General features: G+C 35.7%; 2 protein-coding genes across 24 annotated transcripts in view; one reads left to right on the top strand and one right to left on the bottom strand.

Moving 5' to 3' along the window:
• The window catches only part of DNAH12 (dynein axonemal heavy chain 12), a 58,566-nt gene extending 32,066 nt beyond the window's left edge, over positions 1-26,500 (top strand). For both annotated transcript variants that reach the window (XM_068201825.1, XM_068201826.1), the window contains 32 exons: positions 1,309-1,501; positions 1,600-1,761; positions 3,092-3,286; positions 4,096-4,229; positions 4,455-4,617; positions 5,067-5,147; positions 6,229-6,405; positions 6,777-6,908; positions 7,338-7,427; positions 8,386-8,526; positions 8,651-8,892; positions 9,231-9,378; positions 10,280-10,425; positions 10,828-11,042; positions 11,941-12,133; positions 13,006-13,198; positions 13,626-13,798; positions 14,294-14,434; positions 15,567-15,725; positions 16,728-16,872; positions 17,736-17,886; positions 18,128-18,381; positions 18,919-19,059; positions 19,852-19,989; positions 20,869-21,102; positions 21,511-21,696; positions 22,223-22,326; positions 23,393-23,597; positions 23,761-23,898; positions 24,689-24,780; positions 25,012-25,079; positions 25,922-26,500. In XM_068201825.1, coding sequence (XP_068057926.1) covers positions 1,309-1,501; positions 1,600-1,761; positions 3,092-3,286; positions 4,096-4,229; positions 4,455-4,617; positions 5,067-5,147; positions 6,229-6,405; positions 6,777-6,908; positions 7,338-7,427; positions 8,386-8,526; positions 8,651-8,892; positions 9,231-9,378; positions 10,280-10,425; positions 10,828-11,042; positions 11,941-12,133; positions 13,006-13,198; positions 13,626-13,798; positions 14,294-14,434; positions 15,567-15,725; positions 16,728-16,872; positions 17,736-17,886; positions 18,128-18,381; positions 18,919-19,059; positions 19,852-19,989; positions 20,869-21,102; positions 21,511-21,696; positions 22,223-22,326; positions 23,393-23,597; positions 23,761-23,898; positions 24,689-24,780; positions 25,012-25,079; positions 25,922-26,112 — 5,125 coding nt within the window. In that variant the 3' untranslated portion in view covers positions 26,113-26,500. The remainder of the gene's footprint in view (positions 1-1,308; positions 1,502-1,599; positions 1,762-3,091; positions 3,287-4,095; positions 4,230-4,454; positions 4,618-5,066; positions 5,148-6,228; positions 6,406-6,776; positions 6,909-7,337; positions 7,428-8,385; positions 8,527-8,650; positions 8,893-9,230; positions 9,379-10,279; positions 10,426-10,827; positions 11,043-11,940; positions 12,134-13,005; positions 13,199-13,625; positions 13,799-14,293; positions 14,435-15,566; positions 15,726-16,727; positions 16,873-17,735; positions 17,887-18,127; positions 18,382-18,918; positions 19,060-19,851; positions 19,990-20,868; positions 21,103-21,510; positions 21,697-22,222; positions 22,327-23,392; positions 23,598-23,760; positions 23,899-24,688; positions 24,781-25,011; positions 25,080-25,921) is intronic.
• The window catches only part of SLMAP (sarcolemma associated protein), a 455,854-nt gene that overhangs the window by 178,238 nt on the left and 250,241 nt on the right, over positions 1-27,375 (bottom strand). The window lies entirely within an intron of this gene.

Below are 27,375 nucleotides of genomic sequence, written 5' to 3'. Positions count from 1 at the left end.
TGTTACAGAAACATTGTGCACTGAATCAGGTAGGTGCTGTACTTCTCCTAGGCCTCTGTCACCAGTGAAGATGGATGTCACTGGACCTTCAGTCCCCAAGGACAAGCATCTCGAGAAGGAGATGTTCACAATCATAGCTGTCTGTTTGCTCTGTTGGCATGCAGCACAGCTCTGCACCCAGCTGGTGCTGCAGCTAATCCTGTGAAATCTTAGACTCTGCAGGCCCTTATTGTTACCTTAACTTGTGATCATGCAGAGCTACAACTCAGAGAGATTAGGAGATCAAACTCCTTCCTCCTCCCTGTTGCTAGAGATTACCACCTCTTCATATTTGCCAGGGTAACTTGACACGTAGATACTTCGTGGAGGTGATTAGGGTTATTTCAAACAGTTCTAGTAGCAGCTTATTTTAGTCTAGGTCATTTTGCCAAGCTGGATTTCTGAGTGCCTGTATGTACAGCTAGGCCCTCAGTTTGAAGAGCTGGCAGCCTCTGATTTCCTGGGTGTAGAAGCAATATTCCAGTGACCTCACTGAACAGCAGCCAGGCAAGCATGTTTGACTGTAGCCTTAGAGTTCAATCTCATGGATGACATCTGAATTTGTTTCTTTTATTTTTCTAACCAGTAAAAATAAACAAGAATTTGTCTTTCTTGAAATGTTTGAAAGTTTTTTTTTGAGACTACTTTTAATAGCTGCTCAGCTTGCTTTAATTACCCCATGCCCTGTGCTTAGGCAGGGGATCTCCTATAGGCCTTGCTTCATATTCTGAGATAAATCATGCCTGAGTTTTGACAAGGACTCTCAGTAATATGCAGATACTGCTTCCTGAGGATGTTCCAAGGTCAATTCTGCATATAAGTTGTAAAAAACTGTCAGAGGTAGAGGAAAGGGAGATGTTTGTTGATATAAACAATGTTCCCCAAGTGGTTACTTTGAAAAGATACTGAAATTGCTGTTCTTCAAGAAAGTTAAAATTGGTAATACTGCTGTTATTTTGAAGTAGGGAATTAATGTTTTTCATTTCCTTTAACACATTTATCCTTATAGTGCCCCTGTTCTTACATCTGCATGTTCTTTCTAGTAATTTAGCTACATACTGATATTTGTAAAATAGAGGAATTATAAGTTTTACTTTATTTTGTGGTTCATGCTCACTCTCTTTCTTCCTCTTCCTCTCTACCCCACCCCACCCCGCATTCACAAACTTGTTTTGAAGATGCTGCTTCTTGATATGTTTCCCAGATTTATGGGTGCATAGATATCCATGCATTTCTGCTCTTTGGGTAATCAGTGTGCTCCCAATGCAGGTACATGTTGGAGCATTTGTCTCGATTGAGCCGCATCCTGAAGCAGTCTGGGGGGAATGCTCTGCTGGTTGGAATGGGAGGAAGCGGGCGGCAGTCTCTGACTCGCCTGGCAGCCTTCATGGCAAGAATGTGTGTTTTTCAGCCAGAGATTTCTAAGACCTATGGTACAAATGAGTGGAGAGAAGATCTGAAAGTGAGTATTAATAACCTGTCTACATTTTGACTTAATTTTGTTTTGGAACGTACAGTTTTGTTTTGGAACGTACAATTTTAACTGTCTTGTATTTTCAGAGACTTCTGAGGAATGCAGGTGTTAAAGGCTTGAAAACTGTATTTCTAATCACAGACACACAAATTAAAGAAGAAAGCTTTTTAGAAGATATTGACAGTGTCCTCAACACAGGAGAGGTTCCCAATCTTTTTGCAGCAGATGAAAAACAAGAAATTGTAGAGGTATCTTTAGAAATTCTCTTTAATTTCACCTCCCTTTTAATCTACTTGGTCAGTTCAGTTTGAAATGTGGCTTTTGTACATTTGAACTTAATTCTGTGACTCGTTTTTGAGACTTTAGATAAATCAACTTAGTAAACTAATGGAGTAGTTTATGCCAGCTGCAAGCTTTAATTCTGACCTAGCGCTCTGTTCACAAATACATCAAGATGTGCATGTAGGGAACTTGCATTGTTCATGAATACCCTGTGGCTGTAGTTATTTTTGTAGTGTATTGTGTAGGACAAGACTGTGCATCATAATGTTTTCATTGATCAGTGAACTGCAAAGATGTGACATTTTTATTGGAACACATGGCCTACCTTTCTCTATGGACTCCTACTCTCTGGGGCACTAGGGCATTGTTAAGACAGAATTTCATAGTCCTGACATTTCTATTCAGAGGCAAAGATGCTCCATGACTTTAGGCTCAGAAGTAAGAATGCAATGTACTCAGGCAAATTAAAAACAAAATTAACTAAAGTCAGGCTTGGATTTTCACAATAGCAGTCACAATTTGGGAGGGAGGGGCATCAATCTTTGTATACATCAAGCTGGAAACTTAATGTTAGCAAACAATATTTGGAACTGTATGCTGTGCTGTCTCCCTATTTCTGTGATGTTTTTACTAAATTAAGTAGGTATGCTTCTAGTTGATTTTCAAAGTTGTTCTTAGCACACACACAAATGTTCTTTATTACAGTATCTGTATCACTTGATAGATGGTACTACTGTTTTTTCTTGCGCTTAAGTTATGGAGCATGTTGATACCTGGATTAATGTATCTTTCAAAGAAGTTAGATTATAATTCTTATGATCTTTTTCTATTACTATTTTGTTCTTACCAGGTATATAGTGACAATATTAAAACAATATGGCTATTTTCCAATTTTGCAGTTTGTGTGAGCATATTCAGAGGGTATATGCTGGAATTTGGTAGCTATCCACAGTGTGCCAGCTGGAGCAAAGTTGGTTTTTATTGATTTAAATCTGCTCCCTCCAAAGAATTCTTCTTTTACTCTATTGTTATGATCTACTCTCTGTTGCTCAGAGCAGCAGATGATCATTTCTGGAACACTTTGAAATGCTGAAAGTGTCACAGATAAATAGTGCAATCCTGTTCTTAGACAGTATTTACTACTTGTTCAGGTTTTCTACTTTATTTTGCCTGTTTCATTTCCACTAAAAAATTTAATTTCCTGGTGATGCTACCATTAATAGGATTGCTATAGGACTTCAGATGTGCTTAATGAGAATTTATGTAACATTTGTTATGCTATGTGTTATTCCCAAGAGTGTTCGTGCAGCAGTTCAGGCTGGTGATAAAGGTGAAGAACTCAGTCCCTTGGCCTTGTATGCACTTTTTGTGAACTTCTGCAAAGAAAATCTCCACATTGTGGTGGCATTCAGCCCAATTGGAGATGCTTTCCGCAATCGTCTGAGACAGTTTCCGTCGCTCATCAACTGCTGTACTATTGATTGGTTCCAGGTATGGGAAAATATTTATATTAGTTCCTCAAAAATCTGCTTCAGCTCTCTAACACTCTATATTTCTAAGTGCCTTTAGATTTTCTTTTGTCTTCCTTGTAGAAGTACTCCTTGTTTTTAAAAATTTTAAAATTGCATAAGCCTTTTCTGTAATATTTTGGGAGTTCTTTGATGTGTGATCTCAACATTTCTACATCTAAATAAAGTTAAATTTTGTTACTACACGTTTCTGAAGTACGAATAGTCTTAGTTTGATGATGGAAATGTGTAATATTATTACATAATGTGTATGTTTTAAAGGACTAGAGAAACCATTTCATTGTGACTGTAAAATTATCTTAATTGTGGCTGCCTATTAAGCAGGTCATCAATTGTTGGAATGACTAGCAAATACAAATCCTGTTGTTTATCAGTAGATCTTTTATAGCAGGATAAAACTTGGAGAAATAGTGTCAATGTAGGCAGTATTGCTCTCAGTAAAGCACAGTTAGCTCTATAGCTTGACCCAATGCTGATGTAAATTAATTTTCCTGACAAAGGATGAATAGACACAGAACTGTTTGGATGGAATGTTACTGTGTAGCTTTGAGCTAGAAGATCAACCAGGAGTTGCCAGAAAAGATTGCATGGGTGGTGACCTTGCTGCCTGAGCTAACCAACCCTTTTATTAGTTCATTGTTCTTGAGACACAGCTGGGACTAGTGTGTCTCATGGGACTAGTGTGGTTTGAATGGTAAAACTTGATTTCAACATTTGAAGACTGCTAACAGCTGAATTTTACAAATTCTTTCTTCCTCACTTCTCCCTCAGCCGTGGCCTGAAGATGCCCTGGAGCGTGTGGCTAGTAAGTTCTTAGAAACACTTCAGCTCACAGACACTGAGCGTCAGGCAGTTGTGCCCATCTGTCAATACTTTCATACTTCAGTTTTGTCACTCTCTGAAAGGTTAGTCTGTGGCTTGTGCAAACAATCATAAAGTATTAGGTGACTGAGTTTCAATGCTACTCATTTATATATTAAAAGTTAACAGAACTATTTGCCTTCATAAAAATTATATAAAATCATTGAAATTGTTAATTCCTGTCAAACAGTTCCATAACTTTGCTAATGATAAACTAAAAAAGAAATCAAAATTTAAGTTACTCTTTCTTTTTTTTACTTTTTTAATAGGTTTTTACAAAGTCTGGGACGCCATAATTATGTTACTCCTACTTCTTATCTTGAGCTTATTGCTGCATTTCGGAGACTTCTTACTGAGAAACGAGACAGTGTAATGAAAGCCAAGAAGAAATATGTGAATGGGCTAGATAAACTAGCTTTTGCTGAGTCACAGGTGAGTTACGACAAATATGGAACTGAAATTAGGAAATGTTTGTCAAATGCAGGTCTTTTTCTGGAGAAGTCACTCAGAAGTGCTACTTCAGATTTTGTTTAGCTCAATCTTCAGCAGTAAAACTAACAAATGTATTTTGCCTTTCTTTCCTGCAATCACAAACTTGTGCTAAAGCCATACCTCTCTAAGCATATATTCTTAAGTAGTATATGAACAGAGCTGTTATTTCCATGGTGGTTAACGGGTGACTGTAAGTGATCATAGTTCTTAAAATTAGACATTGTATGTAGGAGATAAAAGTATGTCTTGGGAATGTTTTGATTTGAAACTGAATGTTACATCCTTCTATTAAAAAATTAGTCATTAGGTAAAATCTAGGTCTTAAAGAAATTGCTGGAAATTGTGCTTGACCCTTCTGGATCCCACCTGATTCTTTTGTATGTGCATAGGTTGGTAGGATGAAAGTAGAATTAATTGAGCTGCAGCCCAAACTGGAAGAGGCGAAAGTGGAAAATGCAAGCATGATGAAGGTAGAGTTATACAAATACAGCTTTGTGGCTTTTAATGTAAGCATGTGTCTTATTTCATTGATGTGTGACTTTGAGAAAGTAGGAGTTGAATTGAGATTTTTGAGCTCACTCCTTGTTTAGAGAGGTTTCCAGTATTCTGAAACTGGTTATTTATGTTTATAGCCTTAGAACAGAAATAAAATTTCATTATTTATATAAAATACTTTCTCAGGATATACAGTCATTGCCTAACCTCCATGCTGAAGGATGTTAGAGGAACTTTCATGCTAATAGTGATTAAATCAGGTTTCCCAAGTTGATTCACAAACATTGTGAAAACCTCAAATAGTTTTTCCACATGACCAGATATGACAAAACAAACCAGAACAGTTTTGCATGGTCTGTCTTTGCATGCACAGGGATGATATGATTTATAAAATGATCCTAAACTCAGTTAGTTTCATGGGAATTTAGTGGGATTTAGGATCAAAAATCCAAAAAATCCTAGGTGTTTTGAAAATTCCAGTATATTAAAATATACACATACTTATCTAGTATGTGACTGTTGCATCACCAAAAACCATGATTTAATTGACATGTTATACACTTGTTTCTGATTCCTAAGTGTTTTTACAAATACAGTGATATCTCTTCTACATCTAAGGAAACTGAATATCACTTCCATAGAACTGCAAAGGGAGTTGGATAAAGGCTTGACTTATCCCTGTAAAGAAAATAAGTTTGAATAGTCAGTGTTACAGACTATGAAGCTAAAACTCCCTGTAAAACTCATCCATTTTAGTTACAACATGATGCACAAACATGAGGAGCTTCTCCTGAACTTCAAACGTATTTTAAATAGCTTTTTTTTGAGAGTAATCTGCCATCATGCAGTTTATCTACTGTTAAAACTCCATGATGATGTTGCAATATGCTAAGAAATTATTCCCTTAACATAAATTGAAATTATGTTAACATATTAAAAACTTCAGTGTTCTCCTTATATTTTACAGTATTCTGTAAGTTCTATAGTAGGTAATTTCAGTTTATTTGATCATTCACGGCACAATATAAATAAAGTCCACTCATGGTTTTTCTTTAGATTATAGAAGTAGAATCTGCAGAAGTAGAAGAAAAAAGAAAAATTGTTAAAGTGGATGAAGAAATTGCTACAGCAAAAGCTGAAGAAGCTCAGGCACTGAAAAATGAATGTGAGAGTGACCTGGCAGAGGCGATACCTGTCATGGAGGCTGCAGTTGGTGCTCTTGACACTTTGAAGGCAAGCTGATCTAAATTTCAGCATTTGAAAGTGTTATGTAACTCTGTAAAATGAAGTAGGAATTTAGAAGACTGAGAGATATCTTAGATGACACAAAAGTGTATCAAAAATTCTGACCTGGAACTTTCAAAACATAATTTTATTTAATCATTAATTTACAGTTTATTAGCATTTATTTAATTTTTTTCCTCTGCATAGAGGATATTGATGGATATTGTTAATGGTGATGGTAACATTGTATCATCACTTCTAAAAGTCCTCTGTTAGCACTTATGTTCATTGGTAATGGTGTTATAATTCCTCTTTTGTTCTATCAATTCATCTAGTGAATGCTGAGAAAGACATAATACTTAATGTATTCTTTATTTTAGCCTTCTGATATAGCAGTTGTCAAAACAATGAAAAATCCTCCATCTGGTGTCAAACTTGTCATGGCTGCTGTCTGTGTCATAAGAGAAAAAAAACCTGAAAGAATTGCAGATCCTTCAGGATCTGGAGGCAAGGTAAAATGGCAGACAATGGTCTGAAATAAAAATGGAATTAATGCTTTTTCCAACGCTTATCCAAGAAACAAGATAACCTAAGGTCCATTAAAGTAGGGAAGTACTTATAGCCTCTACCCAGGATTTTTCTGAAAACTTTCAGTACTCCTTATTTTCCAATTTTTTTAATGTGCCAGATTTAATTTGCTTTACACATTTCTTGAGAACAGATAATACCTAACTTCCCTGAGACACTTTTTACTTTTTGGCTGAAAGTATGATTGGAAGGAAACATTTGATCTGACAGACTTTCTGCTTTATTGGCATCTCAAGGAGATACAACATTATCAGTATTAAATATTCATTAATTTTAATTAAATGAGGTTTCTAATTTTTTGTATGTGTACTTGTGTTAAAGCCTGAAAAGGTATTTCCTACTATGTTTTGTAGATTTTGGATTATTGGGGTGTAAGCCAGAAAATGCTTGGTAACATGAATTTCTTAAAGGAATTGAAAGCCTGTTCTGAGAAACCCATTCCGGTAAGGCTTTTTCAGTGATTTTTACCAGATGTTTTCTCGCAGGGCAAAAAAAAAAAAAAGGGAAAATACTTTATTGGAAACATTATTTGTCCAAATCAATCAGTTTCTTCTGTGCCCCATTTCCCATATTCCGTTTTGGGAGTTGACTGGGGTTTTTTGCTGGAACCACTGGACATTTGATCCATGTCCAGCTTCCTATGCCTTTTTGTTTTGCTGGTTTTACTAGATCAACCATTCAGCATTATAAACTTCTTTTTATAATTTACTGTCAGTTGCTGTCTTTCTTAACATCTTTTTCTAATTGCATTATTTTTGATTAAAGGAATGAATGATGACAAAATGGGTAATATTTTGTTAACTATACTGGCAAATATACAATAAATGCAGAAATGTTGTAGCCATATAACCTTTCAAATATGATTTCTCCCAAAGGTCTTGCTATCCAAGAGTGTGATTCTTGACCTTTGCAGAATTATTTGGAAATTGAATATTCTTTGTCCTTGATAGAATATGCTTTGCCCTTTATAAAATTGATCCCCAAAACTAGGCACAAGCAATTACATTTTGTACTACATTAGGAGAAATGCATTTTTATAGTGTTCCCAAAGTTGTGTATTGAGAAAAGGATAGCAAATAATGGAATTGGTATGTTTTGCATAAGAGGGTAGTGTATATTAAGGCTTCTATGTGACTGTAATGCTCTTAGCACTTATGGAGCTGCCACATGGAAGATACAGCAAATGCATGATTAGAAAGGGTAAGGGCAGGATTAGAATGAAAATAGGGAAAGACTATGAAACACGATAGGAAGATCAAAACAATCGAGCAGTGATTCCTACAACAATTAATATGGAATAGTTCTTTCTTATTTCATTGTGTAGAGAAATGGCAATGAATCAGTTCAATTTTGAAGTGTCAGCCATGAGATCTGATGGGCTATAATGCTTTTGTTACCCAGGAAGCTGTCATGCAGACGATTCGGACGGAATACCTCACTAATCCAGAGTTTGATCCACAAGTGGTGGCTAAAGCTTCCTCAGCAGCCGAGGGTTTATGCAAATGGATTAAGGGAATGGAAGTCTTCCACAGGGTATCAAAGGTATCGTTGCCCCTTGGTGCTATGGAATCTTCCTTTGCTCCGTGTATTCACCGTAAGCATTGTACTTAATAATAAAGTTACAAAAATGTACTCAATCATTTGTGGATTGGTTGTAATTGAATAGGAGATCGAACCCAAAAAAGAACGTTTAAAAGAGGCAGAGGAGTCCTTGGCAGTGACAATGGAACTATTGAATCAGAAGAGAGGAGAACTTGCAGAAGTTGAAGGCCGTTTGGCTGCTTTGCAACAAACCTTCACTGAAAAGACAGAAGAAAAGGCTCGTTTGGAATTCCAGGTTGATATGTGTGCTAAAAAACTGGAACGAGCAGAAAAGTTGATTGGAGGCCTTGGTGGAGAGAAAACAAGGTCAGTTTAAAGTTCAAATGTCAGATAAAACAACCACTGTAGAAATAGAACTTGAAATTATGTTCTCTAAGCCTTTAATGCTGTGTTTCTGTCTGAGGACTGTAACACTAAAGAATGTCGAGCACCTTGAAATATTCCTAGTTGTTTGTAGCATAAAAATATGGGCAGCAGCATTGAGAAATTGTAGCAGAAATCGCTTCAAAATGAGAATAGAATACATGAATGAGGTTTTCATATTTTTCACCTATTCTTACCTAAGATGAACAAAACCAAGTTGGTTTTTAACATCAATATCATTAATGTGGAGTTTCAGTATGACTTTTTTCTGCTTGTCATAGATGGAATCAAGCTGCATGTGAACTTCAAGAGGAATATGATAATCTGACAGGAGATATTCTGATATCAGCTGGTGTAATAGCATATCTGGGAGCTTTTACTGCTGGATTTCGACAAGAATGTACCAAAGATTGGAGCAAACTGTGCAAGGTTAGAAGGTTGTCTTAGAGTCAAATAAATGTTTTGATTTTTTGAGACTACTGCAAAAGGCTTCAAAAAGCCCTTGTAATTTACCTAATATTAGCCTAGTAACCTCATGGGTAAAGCAATGGGATCAATTCTGCTGATCCAATATTTTGTAGATTTGAATATAATTAAATCACTGAATTTACTCTGCACTTATACTTTACTCCACAATAGCATATCAGAAACAAGAGATCATCATTGATTTTGTAAGGCTTGATTGTTACTGAAGTAAAATCTCATTGTTTGCTGTATTTTGCCTTTAAATAAAAAAAAATTTAAATGCAATTATATGTAATGTAAAACATTCTATAACTTACACCATCAAATATTTGTATGTTAATTAGATGGTTAATTTTGTGGTTTGCAAAGGGACACTTCCAACATAGGAGCCCTGAACCTGACCCTAACGGAATATGAATGCCATAATTCATAAATCAAATAAATTCATAAATAATAAGTCAAGGTATTTGGAAACACTTAAAAATGCATGAAACAGTTACAAATCAGCAGGGGATTGCTGTACTGATTTAATGGAAGAGATAATTAGATATTTCCAACTGTGTATGAATTTCTTAAGTCATAACTTTATGTAACAAATCTCACACATTATGAATGTACCAAAAACTGGACAAATCTTAAAAAAATTGATGAGAGAGTAAATATTTAGTGCGAAAATGTAGTTAATTATTGAAATTATAGTTTTCTTTTCCCCAGGATTTTTACATATACATATGAACTATTTCAGTCTCTTAAAACAAAATGTGCACTGTCATTTTTGGATTGAAGTGGCATTTAATAAAGACATAAAGAAACACAGAATAAAGAAAAATGTTTATTTTGTTGGGTTTTCCCCCCTCTTTTTCAGGAGAAAGAAATCCCTTGTTCTGAGCATTTCTCTTTGAGCAAGATTCTTGGTGACCCAATAAAAATAAGAGCCTGGAATATTGCTGGTTTGCCAACTGACGTATTTTCTATAGACAATGGGGTCATTGTTGACAATTCAAGACGTTGGTAAGTGACAAAAAGGTTTAATTTTCAAATCCAAGCAAGTTTCCACTTTAAAAAAAAAGACTATATCTGGAAACAGTGTAGCTTCTGTAGAGCAATATAATTGAAAAAGGAGTGGAATCTTTATATTCCAGGGGGAAGGTAGAACAGTATTTTACAAGAATTTTTTATTCTGGTTATTTTATGAAAATAGTTAAACATTTTTTGCAAGTTTTAAAGCTATTTCTGCTATTACTTTTCAAATAATTGTAAAACACCAATGCATCCATTATTCACTGATATCTTAAAATAACATAATTAAATTGTATCACTTCTTCTCAACAGTCTAATACAGAAACATATAAAATAGTTGAAAATTTTGGAAAATGCCTGCAAACACTGAGAAAACTGTCCTGTGTTTTCTAGGCCATTAATGATTGATCCTCAAGGCCAAGCAAATAAATGGATCAAGAATTTTGAGAAGGACAACCGTCTGAATGTTATCAAGATCAGTGACACAGATTATATGAGAACTGTGGAGAACTGCATTCAGTTTGGGACTCCACTGCTGCTAGAAAACGTTGGGGAAGAATTAGACCCATCTCTTGAACCTTTGCTGCTTAAACAGACATTTAAACAAGGTACAGCAGAATTTAGAATCCTGAAGGAGAGGACATTAATGTTCAGTTTCTAGTCTCTGGCACCACCTGATGTTTTTCATATTGCTCTCTTCTTGCATTAATTCTGCCTCTGGTAAGAGAAGGGTAATTGCACAACAGCCTGAAGTTTTACTTTTTAAAAAATGTCATTCCTGCCTATCATGAAAATGGTTTTATGTGAAAACCTTTACCAGATCGTTATAGGAAACTAAAGAAATTCTGTGAAGGAAACATTGTCAGTGAAATAGTTTTGCTTGTTCATTTTCATATGTTTTAGTCTAATGATAATATTTGCTAATTTTTGCACAAATAAAGCAAATAAAGCTGTCAAGACATTTTGCTTAAGGCATAGTTTTCACTGTACTTAGCAAGTAGCTATGAATTTGGTTTTCAACTTTTCCTCCTATTAGAAGACAGAAAAGTGCACGTAAAGAAAAATATGTTTTCCTTCCTTCTTACCTAGTTTGTCCTTATTGGTTTTCATGTTCAGAGTTAAAAACAAAAGGAAAGTAAAGCTCAAACACTTTTTTTTCTTTGTAGTCTTCTCTTTCAGACAAGTAATTCAAGGAAAGAGTAGTCTGTAAGAATAGAATATTTGGGAATAATTCCACAGCTCTCTGTTGCTGTCTCTAGTTTTTGTATATGCAGATTGGAAGTACAGTAGTGATAGGATTGATTTGATTTCATCTGCTGAGAGTGATAAGTGGCCTCATTGAAGTCTGTGAGAATTTTTCAGACTATCAGATATATTTACTAATTTTTACTTCTCAGGAAATTTGTCATTGATGAGAAGTTTGATTTTATTTAATGACAGAAGTATTTTTTCCTATGAATAATTGGAGTAGATAAGTTTTCTTAATGTTTCTCTTCTTAACTTCAGGAGGTGTGGAGTGTATCAGGCTTGGTGAGAGCATTATTGAGTATTCCAGTGATTTCAAGTTTTTTATTACTACAAAACTAACAAATCCACACTACATGCCTGAACTTGCTACAAAAGTTTTATTACTCAATTTCATGATAACGCCAGAGGGACTTGAAGACCAGCTGCTAGGTATTGTTGTAGCAGAAGAGAGGTAAGTCTCTGTGGTAAACAGCCATCAAAGGATTTTATGGCATAATTCTGAGTAAATGGGAAATTAATTTATTGTATAGATGAATGGATGTTGCATGGCATAAATGTTGTTGCTATTGGACACAAAAATCAGGACAACAAAATGTTGCTCAGTAACAGCTTTAAATTAAAATTTTATTATTTAACAAGTCTATTAGGGAAGTCTTAGGGGTAAGTGTCCACAAGTTAAAACAGCAGATGTGAAATCATTGCTTTTTCTTGGCAATTTTGCAATTTTCTCCTGAAATATTCCTTGAATGTTAGAAAACTTTGTAAATATTATTTGAATCATTACAGTTATTTTTTCATTGTGATTGAACTGCCAGACAAAGGTGCAGAACAATGAGGATTTCATTTTAATTTTGTATGAAATAAATGCAAAGTACCTCTGAAACTGATTATGGATCATATCTGAGCCCTCACATAGGCATAGAGAAATAGTGTCTGGGTTGGACAGGCATGTCTGTGTAACTGGGGTCAACTGTTTGCTAACAGAAGTGTTTCCAGCAGTAAGCTGGCTCTGTGTATCACTTGGTTTTGGGTTTTTTTCAGGCAGCAGTGATACAATAAAGGAAACGTAGGATGCACTGCCATTCTCAAAATGCTAAGATTTAAAGATTAGACCATCATTTCCAAATACTGAATAGAAGTAATGAGAAGAAATCTATACTCACCAGTATAAATAGATGTTAAACACCAAACACCTCCTTAAACTGAAAAGAATATTCACAAATAACTTCCTGTAGGAAGAGGGAGTAATTTTCATGGGCTTCTTTTGCAGCCAGTGCAAGATGAACATTGACTAATTTTGGTTTTTGTGTTTTCTTTCATTAGGCCAGATTTAGAAGAGGAAAGAAACGCTCTCATTGTTCAGTCTGCAGCCAATAAAAAGAATCTACAAGAAATTGAGAAGAAAATTTTAGAAACTTTAGAGTCATCTGAAGGTGATATTCTGGAAGATGAGACTGCCATCCAGGTCTTGGATTCTGCCAAAGTCATGGCTAATGAGATCACAAGAAAACAGCAGGTAAGGAGTATGTAGGTGTGCTTCCCTCAATAATACTGAGAAATTAAATGTTAAAATTTGCAGCCAGCAGAAGCTCTCTGATTTGGATGCATAGGACAAGGAACAAATTCTGTACTTGTGAAATGAACAGAGAAATAAAATTGGATCTGTTCTAGAATCTTCACTGGTAGTTTATTCAGTCTTTAAAATGTTTTAAAGTATGTGTATCTATAGTGCAGTTAAATAGATCAGGCAGCACTGGAGTAGGGCCAAGTGCTCGTTTCACCTACTGGGGTGGTGCCTTCTGGAGCAGAAAAGCTGCATTTCTCTGGTGTTACAGTGCTGTATGGAACTATTTTGGAAATGTTATTAAGTAGTAATATTTTTGTAGAATATGAAGAGTATTAAGACTATTAGAAGCTGTTGTTTCTCCCCTGCTGTTGTGCAGATTGCAGAGAAGACGGAGCTGAAGATCGCGGAGTCGCGGGAGGCGTACCGGCCCGTGGCACAGCACTCGGCCGTGCTGTTCTTCAGCATCACAGACCTGGCCAACATCAACCCCATGTACCAGTACTCCCTCAGCTGGTTTGTCAACCTCTACATCAGCTCCATTCATGACAGGTAAAGAGGGTCTGTCTGCAGAAAATAGGGGGGTTTCATTCTCTTATGAATCGTTTTCTCCATTTGGAAACAATTTGCCTCCTTAAATGCAGGATTTTGAAGAAAAATAGGATTTATTAATGAATTAATTTATCTTTTTTCATTGCTGTTAAAACAAATGATGAACTGTAAGGATATGCTATATTTAGGTATTTTTAAGAATGTGACTTAGTGTGAAGTCAGGCTCTGAAATAGGCTCCATTTTGAAGACTGAGTGCCACCACTTAACTGTGGCAAATTGATTTCAACTTATTATTTTGCTTGGGACTTCTAAAAGTGCTACAGTATTTTAAAAAGACAGGCAGTATAGTTGAAATTTAGGGGAAACTGGCACCTAAGTCCCTTGTAGAGCCTGTGGATCTGATATAAACCCTCACCAACCCTAAATAGATGAGATTTCTTAACGGACTGTATATGTTATTTGAAGTCTCAGTTTATCACTTCTTTTCTTTTTAGTAATAAATCCAAAGTTTTGAGGAAGCGACTTAAGTATTTAAATGACCACTTCACCTACAATCTGTACTGCCAAGTCTGTCGTTCGCTGTTTGAAACGGACAAGCTGCTCTTCTCGTTTCTGTTGTGCTGTAATCTGCTCATGTAAGCTCATTTTTGTGAAGTCTCTTACTAACAGAAACTAATGATTTTGTCGTGGAAGCAGGTACTGATGAGATGGAATCTTCTTGTGCACATTGATAATAATGCCTTTGGAGTAAGGTCATGAATACTTTGGGGCTTTCTAAGATGTGTAATATTAAAAAATGGAAGAGTGTGTGAGTGCATGTATCACTACTACAGGACACATTATGGAAAAAAAAAGTGTGCCCATTTGTCAATGGTTTTGTCAATGATAAATCTATCTTTAAAGGATCTGGGTAGTGTTACATACATTTTGACATTACTTATGTCAAAAACATTTCTGTTATTTAAGAAAACATTTTAGAAAGAAAACTTAGGGAGTAATGTGTAATGCCAACAACTTCTAGGTTTTTGTCTTTGTTTTTCATTTTTTCTCTTCTCTGTCTGTTACCCTCTTGCATAACATTATGTGATCTCAGATGCAGTCTTCTTTCCACCAGCTTTTTAGTTTTCTCTTCCTAATTTTGTGTGAATACATTATGAAAGGAATGATATGTTCCAAATTTCACAACCATAATGTGCATACTTAATTAATTGCAGTGTGTACTCATCTGTACATGGATGTTCTTCCTGGGCCAATCTGTAAGGATATTGTAATTGTAGTATGCGTTATTTTCTGCAAAGCCTTTAAAAACCAAGAATAATTGCACTTAAAAAAAAAAAAAAGAAAAGGAGTTATTCCTAATAAGTTCTTCACCAAAAGCATTGTCAAGCACTGGAACAGGCTGCTCAGGGGAGTGGCGGAATCACCATCCCTGAGGCATTTAAAAGCTGCGTTGATGTGGCACTGAGGGACAGGGGTTAGTGACAGCTTGGCAGTGCTGGGTTAATGGTTGGACTTGATCTTAAAGGTCTTTTCCAACTTAAACGATTCATTGATTCTAAGATTTACCTCTTGAAACCCATACTTAAATATTACTCAGACGTTTTTACCATGCAGTTTTTTAATAATATGAAATATTGAGATCTGATCTCGGCTCTTACTGAAGTAGAAGCATTCCTAAAGGGCAGTGAAGTGTAATTAGTTTAAAACCACTGTTTATATTATGTAAAATTGTATCTCAGTTACTGTGGGTTTTTTTAATATATATAGGGCTAATAATGAAATAGAACATCAAGAGTTTATGTTCCTACTAACTGGAGGTGTGGGTCTCAAGAATGAGCACAAGAATCCAGATCCGTCTTGGCTATCAGATAAGAGCTGGGATGAATTATGTCGTGCCAGTGAATTCCCAGCTATGGAAAGACTGAGGTATGGTAAAATATTGATGTGAATTGGCCTGAATTGGTTTTGACCAATACATATGGAACATGCTGAAAGAAATGTTTGCTATGTTTTCCAAATCAGTGCCAGAATGCAAATGGGATGAAACCAGCCCCTTTTTTTCATTATCATGTTTGCTTCACTTAATCCAATCAGTCAGATCACTAATTATAATATTATGTAATAATACTTTTTTTTCTAAATTATTTGAGGCATTGCCTAAAGAAACTTTTCTTCTGAAATGTCTTCATGGTTGAGAAACAGTGTTTTAAGGGTTCAGTGAAAGCCAGAGATGGTAGATGTAGCAGAATTCCACTGCAGTTCTGGGGAAGGAGTTTTTCTAGTAAACTCTATTTATCTGAACTCAGTACAATTTCACCCTGGGTTTAAATAGAATTTAACACTAAATTCTGGAGACAACAAGACTTCCATAAATTAGCTGACTGAGTGCAAATACTTGGAGCATCTTGATCTAAATGCACTATCACTGCTCTCTTAGAAGTTCTTTGAGGTTCTTTTGTGTTTCAGCCCCCTTGGAGTTTAAGTAGCAATGTGGATGATGATTCTGCCTTTAAATAATCTGAGAGTTGTCCCATTGCCAAGGACATACTCCGCATGTTGTGCGACAGAAAATAGGGTTTTTTTCCCTATCAACTAGGGATTTGCTGGTAATTTTCTTCAGTTAAAGTGTGATGTTTTCTTGAAATAGTGGAGGCAGAAAATTCACCCGGACTTATGAAGGTGCAAGCAGTGCTGGCTGCAGGAACACACAGAGCTTATTGTCAGCTTGGAACCTTTCAGGTGGAATCTCTCCTCAGCAGCATGATGGAAAGAGATTTTTCACCGTTCAGCACGGAGAAGCTCAACTGTAGGATTATTTTCTGATGTAGATATGAAGTGTCTTAAATGATGATACAATGTAATTTGCCTTCGATAAACATTAAACAAAAGACTCCAGGTATTTATAGTATTTGTGGTTTTTTTCTCCAGGAGTCATGTCTCTGAAAATATAAGTGAATGGCAAAAAATGTATGATAGCAAAGAGCCTCACAACTTTCCATTACCAGAAGAGTTGAATAATTCATTAACTGAATTGCAGAAGATGATAGTTCTTCGGTGCTTAAGACCAGACAAGGTAAAATGATCTGTTATGGAGTATTTGTAGACTGTGCCATACCTTGTAGCATAGTTTGCCATGCCTGTTCCAGTACTTATTCTGTTCTTCATCATATTTATTAAGAAAGTAAATGCTGTTCTTATTTTTCAAGTGAAAAAATGTTTGTATTTTTCAATACAAACACCTCGAGCATCAGCTGAAATCTTTCTTTCTGACATGATTTACTGATTCTTTTGGAAGATTCTCATTGTTCTAGCTCTCTTGAGATATTTTTTCATGCCTAGGCTGTTTCCTGGTGCACTCAATATACTCGAGAACAGGACATATAAGCCTGAAAAAAAATACACAGGTTATCTAATACCATGTGCTTTCAGGCAAATGATATTGAAGGCAAAAAGAGATAAAATGTGTTGATTTGAATGACCAAGATGAACTTTCAACAAATTCTGCCTTTGGTGCTCTTGGCAAATTGCAGTGCATTTTCTTTAGGAACTATCAATGTTAGAATTTAAGGCATATTGCAATTGCTCCCTTGAATTAATTAAAAATAATTACATTAATATATCCTAAGGGAGAATGTGCTTGTCCTCTGCATCAGGAAAAGCCTGACTCAAGGTCTTAATGTTATTTAATATTATTTATACGAGGTATGTTATTCTTTATTTTCTAATAACATTATTATTCCTATTGTAAGGAAAGAATAAGGAAGGAGGTGTCAACAAGAGGTGAAACCTTTGTTTTTGGATCACTCTTCAAGACTGGACTCAAATCTCTGCAAATCAGAGAAGTGTCTGAAGGCTTGGGAATTAGGCATAAAAGATATTGTCAGAGCTGCAGTTATGTCTATGTTAATGGTTTGTATTTGCTCTTTTTTTTACCAGATTGGTCCAGCTATAACAACATTTGTTACTGAAAAACTGGGGAAGAAATTTGTAGAGCCACCACCTTTTGATCTAGCAAAAAGTTACTTAGATTCAACTGCTACAGTCCCTTTAATATTTGTGCTGTCTCCAGGAGCAGATCCCATGTCTAGTAAGTATACACAGAAAGTAGGGACCTCAAATTCCCCTTCAATACACAGTGAGGATTATTTTCCACTTGCTGCAAGCAGATTTGAGTGCATTGTGTCAGACTGGTAGAATTCTGTGCCCCTTCAAAATGCTAATTTGTATGTACATGTAAACAGAATAGTAATAGAAGATTTTCAATTTTTTTTTCTGACATAATTTCTTTTTAATATATGAGTGCTAAAATCTTATGCTTTCTGTTCAAGGCCTCCTGAAATTGGCAAATGACAGAGATATGGTAGGAGATAAATTTCAGTCCATCTCATTAGGACAAGGACAAGGACCAATAGCTACAAAAATGGTTCAAACAGGAATGGAAGAAGGAACATGGGTTTGTTTACAAAATTGTCATTTAGCTGTCTCATGGATGCCAATGCTGGAGAAAATATGTGAGGAGCTTAACAGTGAAAAATGTCACCCAGAATTCAGACTTTGGCTTACAAGTTACCCTTCACCAAAGGTATGTGCATGGCCCCATAATCTCTGTTTAGGGAAAGTTGATGGCATTTTTGGGGAATTTTTGTATACCTGAATGAGCTGATAATACAAAACTTCTCTGAAATGCAATGAGGCTTTGAAGAGATAATTTAACCAAGAGAGGACATTTAAAAAAAAATTATAAACATGATAATATCAAGCTTCCTTTGTAATATTTTGATACTGTGATGTGCAATATTTTGTGTACTACTCAGTGGACCTGCAGTCTGTCAGCATATATGATTAAGAAGGTTTTTTTGCTCTCACATAAATTAAAAACTTTAGTCTTGCATTTTATCTGTGAAGTGTTGAATACCAAGAAAACATTTTAAAATACAGGTTTATTATTTACAGCAGTCTTACTTTCTTGATGCCTTGGAGAATTTTTTATAAGCTGTTGACCTTTAAAATGTAATTTCTTGTGGATAGTTGTTAATGTAAAAAACACAGAATAATAGTATATTGTTATAGAATCTATTCCCCACTATCTGAATGCAGTTTTGCTATTTTTTATTTCTAGTTTCCAGTAACCATTCTGCAGAATAGTGTGAAGATGACAAATGAGCCTCCTACTGGTCTCCGGTTAAACCTACTTCAGTCATTTCTTTCTGATCCAATTTCTGATCCTGAATTCTTTGCTGGATGCCCTGGAAAGGAGCTGGTAATGTGCCTATCTATTGAGAAGATTTTGGACTTTGGGTTTTTTTATCCACAGATATATTATTTCTTTCCGGTGAAAAATTACAAGCTAAAATTTTTACTGTGGTTGTGAATTCAGGTTTTGCAATGGTAAAGATAATAAGTTAAGAACTACCTCTGCCAGGTAGTTTCATGTAGCAATATTTAAAATGGTTTCTTAGGCTTTATTAAATCACTTACATGCTACCACACATAGTACACAATGTACATGGACTCTGAACATTGATTAGAAAGGCATGTCTGTTGTTATTGAGATGATAAGCACTGAGGAGACCTTTTCTTGCTACCAGGGACCAAGTACTGCAGTGCCCATAAGTGTTACTGATACCTGGTGAACAACTTAGCTAATCATTACCTGTGAAAGAAGTGAAAAACAGTGGGATCGGAGATATGAGTTATCAATATACATAGGTGCGACTGCACCTGAGGACTTGCTTTAAAAATACATTTGTACTTTTTGTTTATCTAATGAACCTTAAAAATAAATATCTGGTGCTATTGGAATTCTTATGAAGTCAGCTGCCCTATACATTAAAGAATATCATGGTACTTGAGGAACTGGCTAAATGTGCTTGCATATGTGGCACTGTGTGTGCACTTGCTCCCTAGGCAAAAACCACAAGGTACTTAGTGGTGGCCTGGATTTATACCTGGGTGGAGAGTGGTAATCCAAGGGTGCTCACTACACAGGTTGCACACTACCATCAACTTACAGACTAGTTAATAATACATTTTTCTTTTGCTTTTCTCGAAGATATGGGAGAAACTACTCTTTGGAGTTTGTTTCTTCCATGCTCTTGTTCAGGAGAGAAGGAAGTTTGGGCCCCTTGGTTGGAATATACCCTATGGATTTAATGAATCCGACTTGAGAATCAGTATCAGACAGCTGCAGGTAAATTCACTGATTACCTCCTAAACCCTGATCTTGCAAAACAGCTGGGAGTCTCAAGGAGCAATACACTGAAGTTACCTCAACTGTTCATAGATATTCAGGACTTCAGCCGTAAAGGCAAGGAATGTCAATTACATTATAAATATCTTCAAAATTACAAATGACATAAAAAGTTTAGATTTCGAGACATATGGAGTATAATTAATACATGTGAGTATTATAAAATTTAAATTGTCATGTACAAGAGCTCACTGTTCTTGAGGTAGCACTTATCAATGACAGTCACCTATTAGGGTGGTTAGCAGGGGGACTTTTTTTACATGTATACTGGTAGTTAACAGAACCTCAGACTATTCTCCTTCCCAAAAATGAGATGGTGAACACTACTTGACCTTGAACATTTTATAGGCACTCTGTGTAAAAGTCAGGAGAATTAAAACTGAATTACAGAATTTGAGGCTGAAGATTTGAAAAATTTACCAAGAAGTTAATGAATGAGATTGGAGGAAGATTAAAAGATAAATTAAGTGAAACACATGTTTATTTCCGGTGCAGAAAGGTGTCAATAAAGTCCAACAAAGTGTCCAACAAAGTTTGAACTGGAGAAACCATCCACTTGTAAATAATTGAGGAATGACTTGGATGACTAAGTAATTTTGATATTCATAAGAGGCTTTTGCTCTTAACTCGTCTTGATTTTAAACAATAATTTTTACCTGAAAAAGAAGATTTCAGAATTTGGATTTCCAGCACCTAGGAAGAAAACTCCGTAAACTACAGCTTACACATGCTATAGCTTCCAGCCTTTTAGTCTGATAGGTCACACTGTTGATTAGCAGATACTGCAAGCCTCTAGAACTGCTCTTATTTCTGTTTCAGTTATTCATCAATGAGTATAGCCATGTTCCCTTTGAAGCTGTCTCCTACCTGACTGGTGAGTGTAACTATGGAGGTCGAGTGACAGATGACTGGGACAGACGTTTGCTGCTGACAATGCTGGATGACTTCTATAACCCAGAGATCATCGAAAATCCTCGGTACACTTTTTCTCCCAGTGGCAACTACTATGCTCCACCCAAAGGCACATATGAGGAGTACATTGAGTTTATTAAGGTAAAAAGTAGCAACAAGATTTTGCACTGTTACAGCGGTGTGCTAAGAAAGCAATCCTTAAAGGCTTAAAGAGGTAGTTATGCAGCACAATTAATTGTGTGCTCAGGTTCTTGCCAGCATCCTTGTATGATCCTTGCCTTGATCTCAAATGTTTTGGAGAGGGAATCAGTAAGTAGATAGGGGGATGTGCAGCATAGAGAATTGAGAATTCTTTGGAAATGGCTTTCTGTCATCTGTGAGAGGTGGTAGCTCTATCACCAGTAATTCTCTCTGAAAATACCTGCCACTAAAGTCCTCACTCACCTGCAGCTGAAGCCAGTGGTAGTTTTTCACTTGACATCTTAAAGAAACCTTGGATAAGATTACTCCTGCTTTATGTCACCCAGACATTTTTTTATTTTGTCCTAGAATCTTCCCTTTACTCAGCACCCAGAGGTATTTGGCTTGCATGAAAATGTGGATATTGCAAAAGATCTTCAGCAAACTAAGACCCTCTTTGAATCTCTGCTTTTAACACAAGGAGGAGGTTCTCAGGGAATTTCTGGGGGTGGTGACAGCACTCTTTATGGAATTGCAAATGATATTCTCAGCAAGGTATTGTATTGTACAAATGACTTCAATTTATCTTTTTACAAAGCAGAAATTCCCTAACTAGAATCTTCAGTGTAAAGTAGATTTCATCTTGAAAGAAAAGCATTCTGAAAGGAACTTAGTGCAATGTGAAAGTAAGAACTTGTGTGGCTGTAACAGACCACAGCTATATTTCAGTTGAAAGAAATTTTATTAATTTTATTAAATAGGCAGAAGACAGTAGAAAGAGAAAACAGAGCAAAGAGAACTTGAAAGAACAGTTGATTCATTCATGTGAACAAACTTAAAATTAATAAATAGAAACATATTAATAAATTTTCATTATATTAAAAACTCTAGTTTTTTTTAAAATGAACATTAAAATCCTACAAATTTTTATTTAGATTGAACTACTGAATCCTGTATTGCTAAGATACTAATCAAAAAGTTTAGTTGTTTCTATTGCTCTGCAAATTTTCACATTTGCATACCTTTAATGTAAAATCATAATGATATATGGAATGATTTCTAAATGTGTTGTCATTTACAGCTTCCAAAGGATTTTGACATTGAAAGTTGCCTAATTAAATATCCTGTGAGATATGAAGAAAGTATGAACACTGTGCTGGTGCAAGAAATGGAAAGATTTAACCAGTAAGAATGTTCTATTTGATTAAATTTACCAGAAATCATTCCATTCACAGAAAAATATTTCTTACAAATCATATTCTGTAAGCCCTGTAGTGTGTGAAATATTTTTTGGTTCCCTTGTAATTACCTGCAGTGATACCTGCAGTCCAAACACCCTTGCTCCTTGTGGAGAATCAGAGTGTAGGATAGATGTCAGGAAAAATAATAGGCAAGATGTCAGGCAAAATGAGGAAATACTGGGAAAAGAGGATGCAAACAATATATAGTTATATTTTTTTAACTTCACTTTCTCTTTCACCATCATTACTTCATTCTATTTTATTTTCCTCATATTTCTGACCTGTAGAGTAAAGGAAGTAGAAACTCTACATGCACAGTTATAGTTTATGAAATGTTTTCTGTAATGGAGATATTTTATTTCTTAATTTTCTCATCTGCTTCTGTTTGAATTTTTCCCCCCTTTTCTGATGCTTTTTTCCCCTATGCCTAATTTTCACAATTACTCTTCTAAGATTATAAACCTAGAATTGAATTTATTTATCTCCTTGGGTCCTCAATCGCTTTTTTGACTTTGTTTCCTAATTTTCTTTCTTATCTTCACCTGCCTGTCCGTTCCTTCTTTCTGGTTTTTCTGTCTTCCTTCTTTTCTATTTTTCTCTTCATGTCTCCTGCTTAATTTTCTCCCAAATGTTCACTGGTCTTAAGTCTCCAAGTTATCCTTATTGCACACCCTCTTCTTTTGCAATCTAAACCTTTTTCCTTCATCTATAATATAGTGGATACATTTGGAGTTCCAAATTTATCCTCTTACAAAAAGATTCAGGATATCAGAGATAACAAAAGATTTTGTTACTGTTCCTAGTCTTAAATAAATCTGCACTAATGCACAAATCCATGACTTTACAGATGTGGCTTATTGTGCAGATATCTATATAGGTATATAGATAAAAAGCTATAAAAGTTCTATAGATGCCTCCATAATCCACTTATTTTACTTTTTTTCCAGTGACATAGTCATGTTTAACAAGTGATGCAGAATGTGTGAAAATTGTTTGTTTTTTAATTCTAGTTTAATCCGAACTATTCGTATTACACTAATTAACCTGAAGAAAGCCATTAAAGGACTGGTTGTTATGGATGCTGACCTGGAGGCTCTGTCTGGCAGTCTCCTTGTTGGAAAAGTTCCTGAGAAGTGGGCACAGCATTCATACCCAAGTCTAAAACCATTAGGGAGCTATATTGTCGATTTGCTAGCCAGGCTGAAGTTTTTACAGGTAATGTAAAGTGGCAGTGCTGCCAATTGTTCAATCTACTTTTCCATATAATTTGTCTTTATTGAGAAAGATCAGATTTTCTGAGTAAAATTATGTAGAAAATAGTCAAAGAGTATGGGATTCCTCTCTTTCTTGTTGTTCAATGTATTGCTTTGCTCTCCAGGATTGGTATGAATTAGGGAAGCCTGCTGTTTTTTGGCTATCGGGATTCTATTTTACTCAAGCTTTCCTAACTGGGGCCATGCAAAACTATGCCAGGAAGCACAGGATTCCTATTGACCTTCTAAGATATGAATTCGAGGTATGGATAAACTATAAATTAATATTTTATTAATCTGAGTCCTGATATTGTGGTGAGATGCAGTAAATAAATCCTAACTGGAAGGTTCATTTTGCAACTGACTGCAGTCTGAAGACATGTATTTTTTAAGACTGGCAGGCTAAATAACCTCTGTAGAAGAGTGTCACACTGCGACACGAAATAACTCACAGAAGCAGGCTAGATGTAAAAGGAAAGAAAAAGAACCCAAAAAAGCCAACTTTATTTTCTGACTCCACTACATATACAAACAATAGCCAAAATGACAGTGGATTGGAGGGTGAAACTGCCACCTCTCCGACCACACTGGTCAAACCAAAAGTCCATCAATTCTCCCCACCCACAAAGCAAAATGTAAAACAATAATTATTTACATGAACATGCATAAGAAAGCTCAGTTGAAATATGTAAATATCAGAAGGCATAGGAACTTTTAGAAGAACTTTAAAACTCTCAAAAGAACAGGGCAACAGAAGAGGTATTCTCGAAGTGATTAAAAGCAATTCTATCACTAGACCCAGAACTCCACTCAAGGAAACAACCTATCCAGTGTATGTTTTTCTGTGTGATTAAAGCCTCATTTTGTAACCTACAAGAAAGGTAATTAACAAACCCAGAGAAGTGTGCTGTCTCTACAGATATATAAAAAAGTAGCATTGAAAGAAGGGTTACTATATTATTCTTAGTTTGGTTTGGTCTGAAAACTATCATAATAGCTCAAAAAGCAAAGAGCTGTGAGAGTTTAATGATTTGGAACACTTATTTCCTGCAGGTTATTCCTCAGGATACTGCTGATACTGCACCAGAGGACGGTGTTTACATCCACGGATTATTTTTAGATGGAGCTCGCTGGGACAGGACCAAGTCAGTAGGCAATGTTACTGTGGTTCTGGAAAGCTTTTTTCAGTGCTTAAACATGACTAGTTTAAATAAACTAAGTGATACTTTTCATATTATTGAAATAACCCACCAAATTAAGTACTCTTTCATGCATGGAAAATGGGGAGGAAAAACTGAACAAGCAAGTAACAACCAAAAAACACCCACCAAACCCCTCAAGCCACAAACAATTTCTTTGTTGCTTTCTCTCTCCAGGGGAGTGTTAACTGAGCAGTATCCCAAAGTGCTCTTTGATGCCATGCCAATCATTTGGATAAAGCCAAGTGAGTATGAATTCTCTGATGTGTGAGCTATTCAACAAGAAATTGCAACAATGGTTTCCTTTTTTACTGAAGATCACTGAGAAGTTTTCACAGATTTACAGAAACTGAGTGTTTTACCTTATGTGATTTAGCAAGGTTTGCTCAGGTTATTTTTAGCTCTGTGATAGCTGTCTTTCCTACTAGTAAGATAATTTTCACAACTCCTGTTTTCTTTGACTGAGACGAGAAAATCCCTTCTTTTATTTATGCACAAAATCAGGACTTACTACTGCAATTGTTTTTCCTAAGTGTTAGCAAATAGGCAGTATTAAAATTTGCCACTTTTATCTGCTTGTGCCTTGTCTTGAGGTTGGATGAATTTGTTCAGACCTGCATGATTTTATGCTTTGCACAAGTTCCATGCAAGAAATCTGGGCATACAAAGTGTTCCTGCAGAGTTCTGTCCTTGAGTCACAGATGGCTTGAATTGCAGTTAGGTTCTCTGGCAACTAGACTGGAATTCTTGTAGAGCTGTGAAAAACTCATGCATAAGCTATGTATTAACTAGGTAACTATTCAGATTTTAAATATTTGAGTATTACAAAGCTGGTAGAATCACAGGAAGGCATTGAGTCCTGAAAATAAATTTTAGCTAAATTAGTTGGGTTTAAGAACAAAACAAACCACACAAGAAAACACAACAAGAAAAGTCAGATAATTTTATTCTGTTGCTCACAAAACAATTTTGCATTTTTATTGACCTTTAAAGATGTTACTATAAATACCTAACATTTGCATGTAGATTATGTTTCTGCCACTAGATCTGCTGAATGTAATGTGTTGTTTTGGGGGCTTTTTTAAAGCTGTAAAATCGGACATGAAGAAGTCCAATGCCTATGTTTGCCCACTCTACAAGACAAGCGAGCGCAAAGGGCTCCTGTCCACTACTGGGCACTCCACGAACTTCGTCATTGCGCTGCGGCTCAACACGGAGCAGCCAGGCCAGCACTGGGTCAAGAGGGGCGTAGCCTTGCTGTGCCAGCTGGATGACTGACTGGGCAGCTCGCATACAGACTACACAACACCTTCTTCTCTCCGCTGCCTGACCGAGGAAGTGGGACGTAGCGTGTAAAAGAGCCATCTGGAGGTTTTTGTGTTGTAAGAGGGCATACAAATACTTTCTGACCCTCAAGCTTTTGTATTAAGTATGTATTATTATTATTATGACCGTGTTTACAATCTGTAAGTAATACAACTAGGATTTTAGCCCTTGGTGATACTATTAAAATGTGAACATCTCTTTTGTGCATTAGTTGAATATCACAAAATATATTTTCATGGGAAATGAAAGTAGTCTGTGCTTTCTGAGAGAAATAGGTAATAAACTTGATTCTGCACTTTTGTTTTCTTTAAAAATAATTTTAAAACATTACTCAAGCATTCTTTCTACCTCTCCTCAAGCAAAGAACTGTTGCCACCTTGCATTCAGATACAGCCAACATCTGTTCTGTGTATGGATCCCTCCAAAAAATACAGTAGGAATAACTGAGCACATAAAGGTCTCACTTCATCCTACCATCACTATTACAACTGGGCATCTTTGTCCCTGCTTATTGGGTGTTGAAGCAGTATAAATCTGTCTTTCTGAAACTGCTGTTCCCTTTAAAAATTCTGGTTTTCAATTGCTTTTCTATTTATATTAATGTGAATTAAGCTTAAGCAATCGGGAACATGTAATAATTTTAACTGAGTTTTATTTAATTATTTGCTTGGTTTTATTTACTTTTTTTGTTTCAAGGTTTTTTTTTTTTTCTGCTGTCTCACTCTTAAGCAAGCTCCTAAGACCACCTTTAGTTTGCTTTCCTAGAACAGCACTAAAGAGTTTTCTTTTTACAGTGTAATACTTACTGCTATTCCGAAACTCAAAAGTATTTTTACAAGGAAACTGGACTTTCAATTCCTTCTTTTGTTGGCACCACTTATCAGGTCAGATTATTAAACATAACTGACGTGTGTGAAAGAAACGTGGAGAAAGTCCCAGAGTATCTTATGATCGGGTATTTATAGTGAGCTATTAATGGACGTGGGCTCTGCAGAGATTGTTTACAATCCTGAAAATGTCACTTTCAGCTTAATAATCACTTCTTCAAAGGCGGAGATTTTCCCTCTTTCAGAAGGTGAGGAAACCCAGTATATTTTCTCAATTCATAGGAAAATTAGTAGTAATTTTAGGAAAAATAAATAGTCTATGTATTCATTGAGGCATAGCAAAATCAATTACTAACAGTTTCTTACTGTATATGTTGCTAATATATTT

This window comes from Anomalospiza imberbis, chromosome 11 (genome assembly GCF_031753505.1).
Source record: "Anomalospiza imberbis isolate Cuckoo-Finch-1a 21T00152 chromosome 11, ASM3175350v1, whole genome shotgun sequence".
Taxonomy (NCBI): domain Eukaryota; kingdom Metazoa; phylum Chordata; class Aves; order Passeriformes; family Viduidae; genus Anomalospiza; species Anomalospiza imberbis.
The sequence above is the reverse complement of the archived record's forward strand: the minus strand, read 5'-3'. Positions and strand labels throughout refer to the sequence as shown.